The sequence below is a fragment of the Condylostylus longicornis genome, unplaced genomic scaffold (assembly GCF_029603195.1).
Source record: "Condylostylus longicornis isolate FDR11 unplaced genomic scaffold, ASM2960319v2 ptg000055l, whole genome shotgun sequence".
NCBI classification, from domain to species: Eukaryota; Metazoa; Arthropoda; class Insecta; order Diptera; family Dolichopodidae; genus Condylostylus; species Condylostylus longicornis.
Window position 1 is genome coordinate 2075227 of NW_026578024.1, and position 16898 is coordinate 2092124.

At 24.0% G+C, this 16898-nt stretch overlaps 2 protein-coding genes across 4 annotated transcripts in view; both read left to right on the top strand.

Moving 5' to 3' along the window:
- Positions 1–934: 934 nt before the first annotated feature.
- On the top strand, positions 935–3102 carry LOC129611882 (STAM-binding protein). Its single transcript, XM_055525296.1, has 7 exons — positions 935–1195; positions 1320–1650; positions 1700–1878; positions 1933–2236; positions 2302–2414; positions 2486–2588; positions 2644–3102. The coding sequence occupies exons 1-7, from the start codon at positions 1077–1079 to the stop codon at positions 2701–2703; spliced, it is 1209 nt and encodes a 402-aa protein (XP_055381271.1). The 5' UTR covers positions 935–1076; the 3' UTR covers positions 2704–3102.
- Positions 3103–5272: 2170 nt separating this feature from the next.
- LOC129612114 (calcium-binding mitochondrial carrier protein Aralar1) overlaps positions 5273–16898 on the top strand; it is a 29976-nt gene continuing 18350 nt past the window's right edge. The window contains exon 1 of one of the 3 annotated variants that reach the window (XM_055525639.1): positions 5273–5537. In XM_055525639.1, the coding sequence (XP_055381614.1) occupies positions 5481–5537 (57 nt within the window). In that variant the 5' untranslated portion in view covers positions 5273–5480. Of the gene's footprint in view, positions 5538–11045; positions 11869–16898 lie in introns of those variants that run through there. The other 2 variants (XM_055525641.1, XM_055525640.1) reach the window with 2 other exon arrangements.

Sequence of the window (16898 nt, forward strand, 5' to 3'; positions counted from 1 at the left end):
TATCAAATGTGTACATACATTCAAGCAACATTCAAAACTCACAGGTAAGTTAAATATAATTCTAAAAAAAAACTTTAGACTTTTAGAGCAATGAAATAAGTGCTAATTTTAAATTTACTGTTTCGATTGAAAATTTATTCTGCAAATATATACATATGTATAAAGTTAAATATAAATTAAACTAAGCTGCGTTAAATAAACTGCAATCAGTTTGTAAGAAATTTCAAACTATTTGACTAATTGATTCGGTGCAACTGTTGCATGTGTATTGTACGATATTAACTAATGAAATATTGTGAAAATTGTCTACATAAACATAATCACATAGTTGCAAAACTAAAAGTTAAATCTCTTCAAGAACCCTAATAGGGGGAAATGTGTGTTCTAATCTTAAAAATTTAAAAATTCAAGATCGTCACGGGACTCATTGTCAAATTAAATCAAAAATAGTTTATTACGTGAGCCACCTAGTGCGAAATTTAAGTTACAAAATAAAAAATGATTAACCATTTACTAATTTTATTTATTAATTTTATTAATTTTATAACTAGTCATACTACCTATGATTTATTATACCTAGTTATATTACCTATTCATTTTATCTAGTTATATTACATATGATTTTCTTTAAAAAATAATGGCAAAAATTCTAAAAACATAACGTCAAAATAAATAAATATATTTCATATATTAAAGGATATATTAAATGTATTTAAATTATGCAAGTTTAGGTGCTTAAGAGTATTTTACAACGTTAATCAACAATTAATACAAATTCTCGGAATTTGTAAAAGTACCTACACACATGTATGTATTATAATTTTATCATATTTAAAAAATCGAACGTAACGCAAATTTTATATTAAAGTTGTTGGCGTAAGTTTACCAAGTGTTTTGTGAATTGTGACATATTATTTGTCAACATTTAAAAATTGTTAGAAATGTCATTTAGAAAAAACAATTAAGTAGAATTGAATCAAAACAACTAGTGTTTATAAGTCAGTATGATGCATTATGGGTGGACTTAATTAATAAAATATAAAAGGTTGTACGAGAAAAATTAGGAATATTTGAAAATGTCATCCTTAATTAACTTATCTGCAACGTCATCCAAAAACATGGAACCGCATCAACGCATCCGGGCATTATCTAATTATGGAATTGTTGGTATTGATCCGAACATTCCTATTAAGAGGTAACACAAAAAAAAATGAAAGCCAAAATCAATTAATAAATCATCCGTAATTTATATTTCAAACTTTTGTTTTATAAACTATTAACATCGATTTTACAAAACACATGCAATTTAATAATTTTAGATATTATCGATCTGGAACAGAAATGGTTAGAATGGCTCATGTTTATTTGCAAGAGGGGAATCATGAAAATGCGTATATTTTGTATATCAAGTTTATGACGCTGTTTTTAGAAAAAATCAAATCCCACCCTGAATATAAAACATTATCTAGCACGGTTAAACAACCAATTAAAACAAAATTAAAAGAAGTTATGCCTGTCACTGAAGAGCTCAAAGTTAAATTATTGAATCGTTACGAGAAAGAATATACACAATATTTAGCCGATAAAAAAGACGAGGCCAAGCAAAAAGAAAGAGAGGAGGCTGCCAAAAGAGATAATATGAAAAATAATGTAAAAGATTTTTTCAATAATATTCGGTAATTGATATTTAGAATTCTAGGTAGTAAATTTGGATAATTTAAGAATAGAAAGCGATCCTAATGTTCAACCTAGTGCTCCAGATTTAAGTCTCTTAGACCAAGTTGTTTATCCAAATGATTTTCCCAGTGGGCCAAATAGGAGATCAGAAGGCTTACTACTTCCCGATTCAGTGCCTGAAAAAAAACCTTCACCGCAAAGGTTTTAGCAAAAGAATTTTTAATTTAACATTTAATATTATTATATACTTATTAGGCCAACGTTTGATAGAAGTACTAAACCACATCGATCGGAATCTTTAATCGAAGGGTCTTTGAGAACGGTTGTTGTTCCAAACAATACTATGTCGGTTTTTCTAGAATTGGCAAGGAAGAATACATTGAACAATATTGAAACCTGTGGAATTTTAGCAGGAAAACTAGCTTATCATCGTTTACTAATAACACATATAATAATACCAAAGCAATCTGGGACTTCAGATAGTTGTACAACAACAAATGAAGAAGAGATTTTTGATATTCAAGATCAGAAAAATCTAATTACTTTAGGATGGATCCATGTAACATTTAAATATTTTAAAAAAAGACATTTACATTTTTGATTATAATGTAAAAAATTTTTCAGACGCATCCAAGTCAAACTGCCTTTTTGTCTTCGGTAGATTTACACACGCATTGTTCGTACCAAATGATGATGCCAGAGGCAATAGCTATAGTTTGTGCACCAAAATATCAATCGTAAGATAATATATTTTTAAGTTCATACCAACTATATTTCATAAACAAAATTAACTTTCAAATATTTTTAGATCCGGATTTTTTATGCTAACCCCAAATTATGGATTGGATTACATTGGAAATTGTCGACAAAGTGGATTTCATCCACATCCAAACGACCCAGCTTTATTTATGGCAAGATCTTTTACAGTAATTGTTTAGCAATCTTGATTTAGTTTTTCAATTGTAGGAAGCGCAACATGTGTTACTAGATGATAAATGCCGGATCGAAGTTGTGGATCTAAGATGATAACTTTTACAACAATTAAGCAATCAGTGATTTTCAAAGAAAATTAAAGAAAAATTATTACATATTTCAAATTTATCTACTTATATATACAATGTCGTTAAAGATTAACGCGCTTTTTTTGTTTTGCGATGAACACTTTTAATCTGTAAAAAACAGAAACCTTAAGCCACTATGCACTGAAGATGAAGAAGAAACTGCATGTAAATTAGTTAACCAACATTATTATCGTGCTGAAATTGCTGTTAAATATTTGCTTTTGAAGGCTTTAATGCTTAAATAATTTTTTGGTGAATATTTTAAATTCCACATGGTAATTTTGGGAAAACAGCAGTCTTCATAAATAATGAAATTAGTGTTAATTGTGTTTATTTTTTTCAATAAATTTGTATTTATTGTTTTCTTTTGTGTATTTGCCTTACTAATGTGAACACAAAATTTTAAAATTAATATATTTACATACCTACATACAACACACTATATTACTATGAATTAGTTATATATGTATAAATTTTTTCATAAAAGTATAAATATATGTAGGAAATTTCTATTTCCGAAACTGCAAATTTTTCCAAATTTCAATTTAAAGCTAACAATAAATTCCTTGCCATAAAAAATATAATTTTATTCTTAACTCACGCAATTAATCATTGAATTCGAGCATTATGTTAACGGCTATTTCAATATACAAGCGAAGTATGGAGGTGGAAAAAACGTTTTCTAACAAGATAAACTATATATTAGTATTTGAAAGCAGTTAAATCCTGCATTTTCGACTCCTACGATGTCAAAAATTAAAAAAAAATGGACTTTAGATAACGGTAAATTTTAACGACCATTTTATTTTTTTAAAATTCAAAGGTTTGTACTATTTCAAAAAAAACTGATGGTTTCGCTACAGTAAATAGTTGAAAAATGGCATTTTTATTTTATAATAGAGGGCCTATAATTTTTAGGTGGAAGGAGATAGGAGAAATTTTTCTCAACGAAAATAAGTTAATAATAAAGATCTGGGGTATATATGAAATTTCATCTTTTTATCTTTAAGCGTGTAGTTTTGCAAATGGGTCAAATAAAAAAAATTAATAAAACAAAATTTGATTAAGTTATAATATTAAATATATCACTGAATACACGAAAATATACATGTGATTAAATATATCACTTCAATTCGTAAGTTTAACTATTGAAAAAGCATTTTTAACTAGAAATAGTTCATTATTAAAATGTGCTTTAGTCTTGTGTTATAACTAAATTCGGTATAGAATTAAAAAAACATTTAAAATCTGTAAACAAAAATTTTTGATCTTTAATGTCGTAACAGGAACATTGTTGTAGCCTAATAAAAATGGTTCAAATTTACATCATGTCGTAAGTCGAAATGAAGTACATATTAGTATACGACATCGAGGGCTTAGGTATGTTTATAACCAAATATTTTTGCTTATGTAATTTAATATATTTAGAACATATTATTTTAGGTCATGGCAATGCTGTTGTATTTAGTGTTTTGTTTTTCTATTTTAAGACAAATTGTTTAGGTTTGTATAATAAAATTCGATTAATTTTAAAATAAATTATATGGAAGTTTGAAATATTATTGGGAAACAATATTAAAGATAATTTTAAAACAATATTGGATGCATTGTAATCGTATGACGCAGGTATGCTCTGAGTTAGGTATGTACCTATATACATACATATGTACATAATAAAAAAAGAACAGTATTTTTTTAATAAACTTTAAAACATTGACGTATATTTCATTGAAAAATACATTTTTATATAAAATGCATTTATGCATTTTTACAAGAATTAAATAAAATTTTTTTTTATTTTTTTGTCATATTAAGACAAACTTAAGCGCGACCGCCGTCTATCAATCTAGTTTCCAATTATGTCAAAATACGTATTTTGATGTAGGTATGTACATAGTTTTTTCCCTAAAGTTTAAAACGATTTTTTACTTAATAATGGAAGAAAAATAAACTAATGAAATGAATGCGTGTTGAATATTTATATAGGGTTATTTTTGTGAAACGAAAATTACAAGAAGGAACTCCGGTATGCTGATTGAGAAGCATAATTTGATTTCATAGCTAACAAGCAGTAAATTTCTTTAGAGTATAGAGTTTGACATTTGACATATATTTTTAGTAAAATTTTATATAAATTTAGGTTTGCGCAAGTTATCATAACTCTCGGCTTTTCCAATTTTTATTTCAGAAAATTTAATTAAATCTAACAAACCGCGTTCAAAAACACAAATAAGTGGATTCTCCTATGTTTTTTATTTTTGACTTTTCCTTCTTGTTAAGATTTTAAAAAAGAAATCTCGTTGCTTTGCTACTAATTATATAAAAACAAAGAATCGATTATTTCTGAAAGAATTCCTTTTTGCTTCAACTCTTTTTGAAATATGAAATTGTCACTTGAAATATGAATTATGGAAATGTCAAAATAAAGAAAATTTTTCTCGTTAAAAATTTTCCAATTCCAGTGATTGATGTAAAGAGAAGAGAAATTGCATTTGAAATTTTAAGTACCTTATAAAAAATTATATTATAAACGAAACATTATATTTAAAAAAAATCACAAAAAAAAAAAAGATCTCAAAATTCTAAAGTATTAATAAATCATAAAGTGAATAGGATTAATAAATTTATTTTTTAAATATTCAAAAAAAAAGTACAAGATTTTTATTAATTATTACCTAGGCCTAGATAGATACAATATTGTTAAGTGCAACAGCAAAAAAAAAGAAAATTTTTTAGAATAGAATGAATAAAGATTTTTCTATGTCAAATTGGGGTTTTGCATCAGTTTATTGTCAGGAGGTATGTTTAAACTTGTATATAGATATATATATATATATACATATATGTATGTACATATAGTAATTAGTATTAAATTGATTATATTGAAAAATACAATTACCATTGAGTTGTAACATGTTTGCATATACTTACATGCTACATACATATGTACATAATGTGTACCTATCTGTGTACCTGTCCTATAATTTTCATCATTATTGTTCAATTAACATAATATTAATTTGTTTCTCTCTGCATTCATGAATCACATCAGGACGAAGCTTATATAGTATTATGTAGGCACATTATATACTATGTAACAATGTGTATATATGTATTAAGTATTGGGAGTTGTAAAAACCATGAAGACATTTACATATTGAATCAAAAACAGATTTTAATTTAACAAAATGAATGAAACTTACAATATCTAAATTGTCTATTTAAAATAATTAAATTTTAGTTCTCTCAAAGGAAACCGAATTTATCAGCAAAAATTTTTTATTTAAGTTTAAAAATAAAAATTTGATTATTTTATTTGTCTACAAATTCATGGGTAGGTACTTACCTACCTATACCTACATGCATAATGTACATAAATACGATCTAAATACTTGAATGGATGGAAACAGAGGAAGACAGAATGAACGAAGTTAATAAAGGATGTGGGAAAAAATGATCGAAAAAATAAGGTATATCGTTGGCCTTGTTGATTTTTGATTAAGTATAAAATCTAGCAATTTTTGCTGGCAAGAATTCATGTTTGAAGGTACTGATTATCTGAAATAGTTTTTTACATTTTAAAAGTTAGTAGTGGTCACATCACAAATTTTTTTTTGTAAATGTATTAACTAAATTTTTAAAAGTAAGATTATGTAAAATTATTGTTCCTTAATATACATTTATTTTGTTTTGAAATATATAAATAGAAATTATCTAACTACTTTTGTTTATGAACTGTAGAAAACTTTGTCTGAATAAACCTGATTTATAACCACGTGCTATACCGACTGTATTGTATATTCGGTATAAAACAATTTAAGACCAGAAAGAATCACAAAATCAATAACAAGTCGCATTTTATAAATATTTAAGTACATATTTACCAATGTAGTTAAATTTATACATAAGTACTCCTGTCAAAAAAGTTTATATGTAAGTCTAGATATATCGAACATGTAAAATATTAAGATTTGGTACCCATGTAATTCTTATGCTTTAGTGTTATAATAGCTAAAATATTATTATAATTCACTCATAGGCGTGTTGAACCTACTTACATATCCTTTTTGGAATATGTAAGCAATCCGTTTAAAATGAAGTTATGTATTTTATGGATTTCGAAAAATTTTAATATAGAATTTTTTTTTATTATGCATTCGGATTGTTTGCAATAATATGAGTATAAGTATATAAAAGTTCTTTGCCTTTAAATTGAATTCTTTAGGAGAAATTTTTACTTACGACGTTTGTTTAAAGAGCTTAAGAGTTTAAGGTAATTGAGTTTGCCTTACATGGTTTTGTGCTGTTTAAAATTTGATCGCTTTTTATTAAAGGTATTAAAAGTCAGGAAATTTAATATGAATAATAAATTATAGTAACATATAAGTTTAAATTAGTATTTTTCTAAAAGTTTTCCATTAATCGTTTCTATAAAAGTACAGAAAAAAAGTTGTACCTAAGAAGGTACTAAAATTTTTGTAAAAATTTTTAAATTAAATAGGTATATGTAAAATTTTATTAAAACATGGATATCTGTTTTTATATTAAAACAACTTCTATATTGCATGTACTTATTGGTTATGCGCGTGTGTATTATTCATGTAATTATTGATTTATAATCATTTTAATTTAAAAATGCAATTTTTATAAATTGCAATTTTTATCTATTCACTCTATAAATTAATTTCTTGATAAGTGGGATCTTTAAACAGTGACAGTGCCTATATAAATAAATGCATACTTAATAAACAAGTTATAAAAGTGTTGACATTGAAATGCACACCAGCATAAAATTTAATCACTAGGTCAAGTTCATATTCTTTCTTATTTATAACATGTATGAAGACAACAAAGAGGCAGTAATGAATTAAGTAGGAATGTATAGAATTAATATGACGTTAATAATATCATTTCTTACCCTTAAATATTTGTACTTTTATCTCGTTTCTTTCACTCATTTTGTTTTCTTGTATTTTATTTGTCTTTTTATTTATTGATTTAATATAATTGAAGGTTATAATTCGAACAATAGCTATACATACTTATTTGTATGATTTTATTATATATTTAGATTATGTTATTTGTTATGTATGTTTGATTGTATATATGTATGTATGTACGTACGTACATTATGCACAAATTTGTTTAAGTGTATTATTTTTAGAACAGAAATTAAAATTAATTACTTTTATTCTAATATAAGTAATAATGGCTTTTCAGTTTTACTGTTATATCTTAGTGTTAATTTTTGGAATACTAAACTTCGCATTCACTCTTTGCAAAAACTTTCGATTTGTATTAATATTTTCCAATCATGTAATTGCGCGTACACTTCATATTCGATTTGTTTACACACCGATTGCATTACAAACAGTGTGAGAGATGATGTGATGTTACTAATTCTCCCATGACGAGTTTCTGGTGGAAACTCGTCACTCTTTCGCATGGTAGGAAAGCATAAATAAATTATTTTTAGCAGAATGTCCTTCTGTCTGCGTTTGCACTCGCGTATCAAAATTTCGATTAAACCGACTTTGTTGAAAATTTATATTCGAGTTTGTTTTGGCCGTTTTACACACTGATCAAGTTTTGGGATAAGTCAGTTAAGTGTTGAACACATCAGGTTTTTGTTATTGATATTCGAATTTAAAAATATATAATAAAAATGTTCATTATTAAAATTTTGGTAAATTTTGATTAAATTGCAAATACGCTTTCAATCTACAAACAATATTTTTTATTATCCAAGCGTGTCTGTTACAATCTTCTTTCTAAAAAAAAAAAAAACTTATTTTAGTTTGTCAAATGAAGTTTTAAAAAATTAAAATTAATGAATTTTTTCTTATCGCGAACGTAGTGATTGAACTTTTTGCGCCAGTATTGCTTTATTTTATTTACAATTTATTTTGTGCTTGCTGCAAATAACTACTAATATTTCTTTGATTTTCAAGTGAAGCGATGAAGAACCACAAGTACGAAGACAATATAAGACAGGGAAAGAAAAATGAACTTTCTTTTTAGAAAAATATTAAAACATTTTAAATTATTAATCTCTGTGTCAAGGATCAGGGCTAAAAACCGAATTAAAAATGAATTTGAGATTGAAAATGTATGCTGCTCTCAAAGTAGCATATCGCCCGTTTCAGTTAATATCAAATATCTATTTCTGAAAGTATATCTGTGACTCTTGAGGTTGATACAAGAAATATTGAAATATAACTGGAATCGTGAACTCATTTAAAATAATGTTAAACATAAATTAAAACATATGTGAAGGGCGTTTAAATTTGCTTTTACAGACAGAATAACATTTTCATACATTTTTACAAATTTTTTCCGATTTTCTAATTTTCTCTCAATATTTTTGTTTTCCGAAATGAAAAATTCTTTTGATACATTTCTTTTAATTTTTGATTTTTCCTCCCATTCTCATTAAAATTTTCTCTTATTTTCTGTTTTTATTCTTACGTCTTTTTCGTATTTTATTTATAATATTTATAATTTTTCTTGTAATAATAATAAAAATAACAATTTAAAAAAAAGTCTCACGATTTTTAAATCAAAATTTTCTTATTTTCATTCTTTTATTTCTCGTTAGTAGATGTAAATATTTTTTTGTTGACGGTATTATCGCCGTCTTTCGCTGTTGTGAACAGAATTTTTTTTTAGAATTCATTTTATTAATTTATTCGGTTTATGCGGTACTCAAAATATTTTTATATTTACATAATTACATACATACATATGTGTATTTAAGTATGTAGAAAAAATTAGAAATTGATGAAGGACGAAAGTTTGACGTGAAGTACAAGCACTTTGTTAAAATAAATGCATTTAAATTGCACCCAGTCTTTTTTATTATTATTTAAAAAATTTGTATTCTTCCTAAACACCAACCTGTTCATCTTATTTGCATCTTATTTTGTTAGTGATATAATATATGCTATATGTGTTTAAATTTATATGTATAAATATATTTGAGTAGCATTTATGTATATACTATTATCTAGGTATGTATCTGTGCTTGTATTTTAATTTGAAAATATTTTCATTTATTTATTTTTTAACTTTTGTTTTCCTTTTGAAAGGAAATTACCAATAACTTTTTAATGTGTTATTACGAATGTTCGAAAACCTTCAAATTGTAATTTTTTTTGTTCTAAATGCTTAGCAAATGTAGTTTGCAAAAAGTAAGTATATTCTTTAAAATATTGTGCCGCATGATTTTCGTAGTTTAAACTAATTTAAAAAATTGAGCTTTACGCTGTCAGCAAAATTTTGAGTTTGTACTTTCATGAAATTTTGTGCAAGAATTGGGAATAGAAAGACCCAAATTTTTGAAAATGCATCTGAACTAGCTAAAACGTACATACATATGTTAAAAACTTAATATACACAAATAATTCCCGACATTCAATAAATGTTCTAATGCATTTTAAACTTACAAGGAAATTCTACATGGACAAAATTTACTTTGTGATTTTAATAACTAATTTTTTAGGTGCCACATAATACTTTTTCTACAATTTAATCTAGTGTGTAATCTGATAAGCAATTACACATCAGATTCATTATTATACCATTAATGTCAAACATCTGACAGCAAATCTTTCAAATATGTATTTTCAGTGTTAAATTCAAAATAACAAAAAGTTTTACTTAAGTCATTTCTGTTTTTTAAAAACCCGACAGAAAATCTGATGATAATCAATTAGTTTTTAATTGTTTTCCTCAGGTTTAATTTTATGTCAGATTTCGATTAAAAAATCGATATTTCGTACACAATACGAGTATAAGCAAACTCAGACAATTACCAATTTTAACTGCTAACAGTAACATGTAAAAATATAAGTACACGTACACGTAATATTCTTTATCTGTATTTATATATAAATGTTCATTTTATACACAAGTAGTGTTAAAATTTATTGATATAGTTGCACTTTTTGTTGCATTACTAATCACCGTCAAATAATTTTGTTCTAAAGCTTTTCCATTCAAGTTTTTTATATTTTCTTCTGATTCTACTGATTTTTATTTTAGAATAAGTTTAGCAACGGAATGAAAAGGTTACTGTTTACAATATTGTCATTTTTCCATATTATTTTTGTTGTGTTCTTTTTTTCGGTTTAATTATATATACTTATTTATTATATACTTTACTTTCTTATATAGGAATATTTAATTATTTTTGAAGCACATAAATATATACATATGTACATGCATTTATGTATGAAAAATTATAAATATTTATTTATTTTATTTTGGGATCAGTTTACATCAGTTTATTTAATTAAGGAAATAAAAACAGAAGATAAAATTAAAAAAAATAAAATAAAAATAATTAAATGTCAAAATAAATAAACAACAACAAAAACAACGAAAAATCGAATTGAAATAACGGTTTTGTTATAATCATCTGTTGAACGAAAATACAATTATTGGATTCTCTCTTATATTTATTCATAATATATGCGTTCGTATTTACAGTTTAATTTCAGCAAATAGAATTTAAAAAACAAAAAATAAAAATATAAAATTAAATAATATAGAAAAGTGAATTAAGAATTTCAACAAATAAAATTAAGAAAAAAATTAAAAATAAAATTAAGAAAAAAATTAAAAATAAAGTTATAAAAAGAGAGAAAATTTTTAATAAATAATATTTTTATTCACACATATTTTGTTCGTGTGAGTTTGCGTGTGTATTTTAATAAAAAAAAAATATTTTTGTGATTTTTACAGTTAAATCGACTGAATTTGTTTTTGTACCGTTAGTAAATAGTATACAGTTAATTGTACGGATCGTTTTTTTTTTGTCGTAGGGCTCATTATAAGTTCATCCGAGTATTTAAGGATTCTTACATTTTCTAACGTTATAAATAATAAATGTAATAAGAAGATAGAATATTACAAAATACAAAAATTACAAAAAAAAAAAAAAAATTGCGAAAATTATTGAAAAAATAAATAAAACGAAAATTAATAAGATCATTGCATAATAAAAATAGAAAAATTTTTGTAAATCAAATAAAGTGCTTAATAAAATTTCAATATTTATTTCTAATAATATTGATAATTAATAAAGAAAAGAATGCCAGATACACATTTTTTTGTTGAAAAAGATAAGGTTAGTCAAAACTTTTTTCTCATTTTGTTGCTTTAAACGTTCATTTTGTGAGTTCTTTTTTTTTTTAATTTTAAAAAAAATCAAAAATTTAAAATTTGGCAATTTAATAAGAATGAATGTTAAAAGTTAACAAAAATGGTAATATTTAATATTGCCCTTTGATGAGAAGTGTAGAAATACGAATAAATTTTTACACTAAATACAAAGACGATAGGTGTGAAGCGTATGACACGAGGATTTAAAAGGTATTGCCTCATAATTGCCATTTCTTATATAAATTGAATTATGGAGAATTTTTAATGTCGAAAAAGATTAGTTTTGATAAGTATTCTGATTTTTATGAGCATTTCTGTAAACAAAATTTATATTAATTTCATATTTAGAATAAATAAATAATTTGCAACTTGTATATCTACAGTTTATTTTCGATTACATAATTAAATTCAAAATTTTATATACTAAAAATATTTTGTAAAACGTAATTTTTGCAACATAATTGTTTATATAAGTTCACTATATACATATACAATGAGAAATAACGTCAGTATTCTAATATATAATTTTATTAGAAAACCGGAATAAATATTGTAGGCGATAATAAATAATAGTGTGCATATAAGTAAAACGTAATAATTAAACATTTTAGCAAATTATAATGAAAAAAACATATACATTATGCATGTTTGTATACTCGTACATATGTACTTGTAAAAATGAACTTGAAATTGTTTACAAATAATAGCGATGTACTTATATGAGCTGTAGATCAAATTTATAGAGCATTTATGGCAACATTAACATTATAAAAATAATATTTTAATTTAAGACTTGGAAAATTTTATTTTAGATTGTGTTGAGACTGCATAATTTCCAAGAAAACACAATGTATGTTTGTTTTATGTTTTATTCACTTTTAATTTTATTTGTTGCTTTTCATTTTAATTGTGTGAGTTGGCAGGCATATGTAATTTTCGAAAGTAATTTATAATAATTATATTGAGTTTCAAAAATTGAAATTTCCGTATTTTTTTTTTTTGTTATGTTAGTCTCTGTTGCTCAAATATCTGATTGGAGTCTATCTGCTTTTCAAAATGAACTACCAGGAACCTATCCAGAATTTTAAATGTTATTTTAATATTAAGTACTAAAAATTTAAATATCAGTAGATTTTTACAGATTTTAATTCGGGAAAAGGTTTAGAATTTTCTTTTTTACTTTCTATATTTCCCTAACACATAAGATTTTTCACAATATAAATAAATTGAAAAAATTTTGTTTTTTGCTTCGTTTCTTTTGTTGGTATCAATTTTTTTTTTCATTTTTTCAAAGTCAAAGGCAAAATTTATATAAAATAATAGAAATTTTAAAATAAATATTCACAAAAATAGCTGTAAATATGTATGTATATATATGAAATTATAATATATATGTATGTATGTACATATAATATATGTACATATCTATAATACACATTTATTAGTAATTTTTTTTATATGTAGGTACGTAGGTTTGTGTGATGAAATTATTATGATTCTGTTTTAATTTTTTTTTTACTATAGTCTAGTTTATAATTACGTAGAGACACGTACCTACATACATAAATACATACATATACATAATATAAGCATGTATTAGAATTATCTTTCAGATTTTAGTTTTATGTTTATTAATACTTTCAAAGTTATGTACAGATTTACTATATATAACACTGAATATGTACTTACAAAGTATATAAAGGAAATGTACGAGTACGAAAAATATGAACTTGAATTTTATTTAAATACATAAAATTTATTATTCTCATAAACTGAAATTTCATGTGTTTTTTGTATATAGGTATGTGAGATTGTTAATATATAATTTAAGTTTAGTTTTTTTTTCGTATAACAATTCACGATTTATTTTATCTAATATTGTAAATTTTATGTGAAAACAAATAGTTACGCATATTTTATGTATATATAATAACTGGGATTTTATTTAATTACCTAGTTTAGAGAAAATATATTTGGTTTTGGTTGCAATTTTATTTTTGGATTTGATTTGTGAAGTTTATGGGTTGTTACCAAGAGTTTGTTTAATTTGAAAGGAAAAATAATTTTTCCGTTTCTTTCCCTTAAATATTGAATTAATTACTTCTATTTATTTAATGTGTGTTTGTATGGAAAAATTATACTTACATTTTAATTATTCAATGTATTGGTAAGGAATTTCAATAAAATTAATAAGTAATTCGCTTGATGTTAAGTAATTGAATAGCCCTGAAACTTTTAAAAATTTATGAATTTTTTTGTTTTATTTTTTAGTTATTTCATGTAAATAAATAATTTTCATAAATTTCCCGGACAAGGTGAAGTTTTCTTCTGAATTGTATACTTACATAATATGTCATTCGAATACAATGTCATTTATTTGATTATTTAAATCAAATAATGTACGTATACTTACTTAGTTTTCTCAAAATGCAATTAGTTCTAAAATAATTATAATTTTCAATAGCAACATTTATTGCATAGGTGCCTCATTCAAATACGTTTGTTCTCATTGAGAGATTCGAGAGATCAAAAAAAAAAAATATTAAGTAGCTGGAAATTTTTTTTTTATAAATTTTTATACATAAATATTGGCACCATTTATTCAGTGGGTGGCTCACACATTTTAAATGAAACTGATATAAATATGAATTCTTTTAAAATAATAAATTATTTTTAAAATTTCGTATAACAAAGCGTCATGTCAGTGTGACGTATATTGCGTCATGTGGTTTTTTAATACTTTATATGTTGTGTACGGTGCTGTTAATTTAACTGGTTCTCAAAACGTCAATTTCTTCAACAATATTAAAAGAATTTTTATTTTATCATTTAAAAATATTACTAAGTATGTATATAAAAATTTATTAGACTCATTAGATATGACTTTGAAAAAGTCATTACAAAAAAAAATTCTCTTTTATGTTGTCTTGTTTTTGGCTTTTTCATAAATCTACTTACTTGTTTATTCATATTTGTATAAAACATTGTTTATAAATTTTGTTGAGTACTTACTACTTACTTGTATTTCGTGTGTACTCAACTCACTTATTTCGTGTACAAAGTAGTGTGTTTTTATAGAATAGAAATTATTTTCCGTTTTTTTGTTTTCTTTTAAATATTTAATGCTAATCGTGCACATTAAAGATTTATGAATGAAATTTATGGTTTATTTTTGTTCTAAATAAAATAATAATGTTGTAATAATAAGTATTATAGGGTAATGGGGTAGTAGGGTAAATTTTAAATGTTTGTACTGAAATTTTCCTTATTTTGCCATTATTTACTGAAAGACCCACATACATATTAATATAAGAATAATTAAATTGTTATTAAAACATGTGAAATTAATTGAATAATAATTTTTTTTTGTTGCCTTAATGTGAAATTTAAATTTATATTCGACATTAAAATTAAACATTAAAATTATTATTAATTGTAGTTACTTACAAATAAACTACTTAAAATAAATTATTTTTTAATATATTTTTTAACAAACTAATGTAATATTAATAAATATACTTAGTTGAAATAAACTTTAATTATAATTTATTTATACTGAATAATTGTAATGATTATTTTAAAATTTTTTTAAATTTTGTATCCTAATATAAATTTCTGAATTAAAATGCTCGTTGAATATGACGGGATATTTTGATATTATTGATGACAATGATTAATGAATTAAAATTATTAAAGTTCTAATGTACTTATACTAATTTTTTACCTTAGGAAGCAAGAGAAAATATCTTGATACAGTAGAAATCTGATTTTGTGAACATCCAATTTTATGAACTTCTGACCGAGTAAACATACAATTTTTTTTTCATTTTCTTTCTCTTATTGAAGTATTAAATATAAAGTATATAATGATATACTTTAGAGTATATCATTATATAGAGTATATAATGGGCTGCAGATAACGACATCCGGCCGTATTTATTGTGTTTACCGGGCCTCTACTGTAGTGTTTTAAATAAATTCTTAAAAAAATTAAATGTTTTTGATATATGCATTTAATAATGTTTGCAGTATTAAAACTTTCAAAATAATTGTCTTCTTTATCAAAGAAAACCCAATTAATATTGTGAGTGGCTTTAATTTGATTTACTTAACCGTATTTTCTTTTATTACTTAAGGTAGGAAACCTGTATTCATACTTTTTTTTATCAAATGAAATCAAAACATAATAAAAATTCCTTAATAAACTGAATATGTACATACATACATTTAAATACAAAATTACAGCTTGTACTTATCGTTAACATTTAACCGACAAGAGATTTATTACTATGTATAAGATTACTTTGTGCACAATTAATTTTTCAGTTGAATCTGGTTAAATACAAACAGAGAATTTATTACACTTTGTATTATGATCGATAATTCGATAAGTTATCAAAGGATTAAATGACATACTTATATTATCTTTAGTATAATAATAAATATATGTGTGTATATGTGTATAGGTATTCGATTAAACAAGTCGTAAAACATTATATGCTAAATTGTTATACAGGCTTATAATTTCATTTTTGAAAATTGTTTTACATATAAAATGAAAATTATTACCGTAATTTTTTACTAAGTATAGAGAATTTTATTTGATGTAAATAACTGGAAAATTCAATTGTTCAAACGCGATTGATCAATAAAATTGCTTTTAATTTGAGTTTATGTATATAATATTACAATATTGTATTTAAAGTATTATGTTAAGGTGTTGAATTGAAATATGTATTTAAAATTAATCAGGAAATATTTTGAGTTCGAAAGGATTTTTTATTGGAGAATAATTTAGATATTGGATCTGAATTTATGAATATATGATTTGGAAAATTTTGGATATATGTATGTAGACGATAAGTGCCTGATATTTGTTAATTATTCCGTTTTCGCGTATTGTGCGATTATCAAAACAATTCAGAAATGATGGCATGCTAAGTTTTGTAAATCATATTTTCTTTATGGTAGAGAAGCGAACTGAACAGCGGTTTA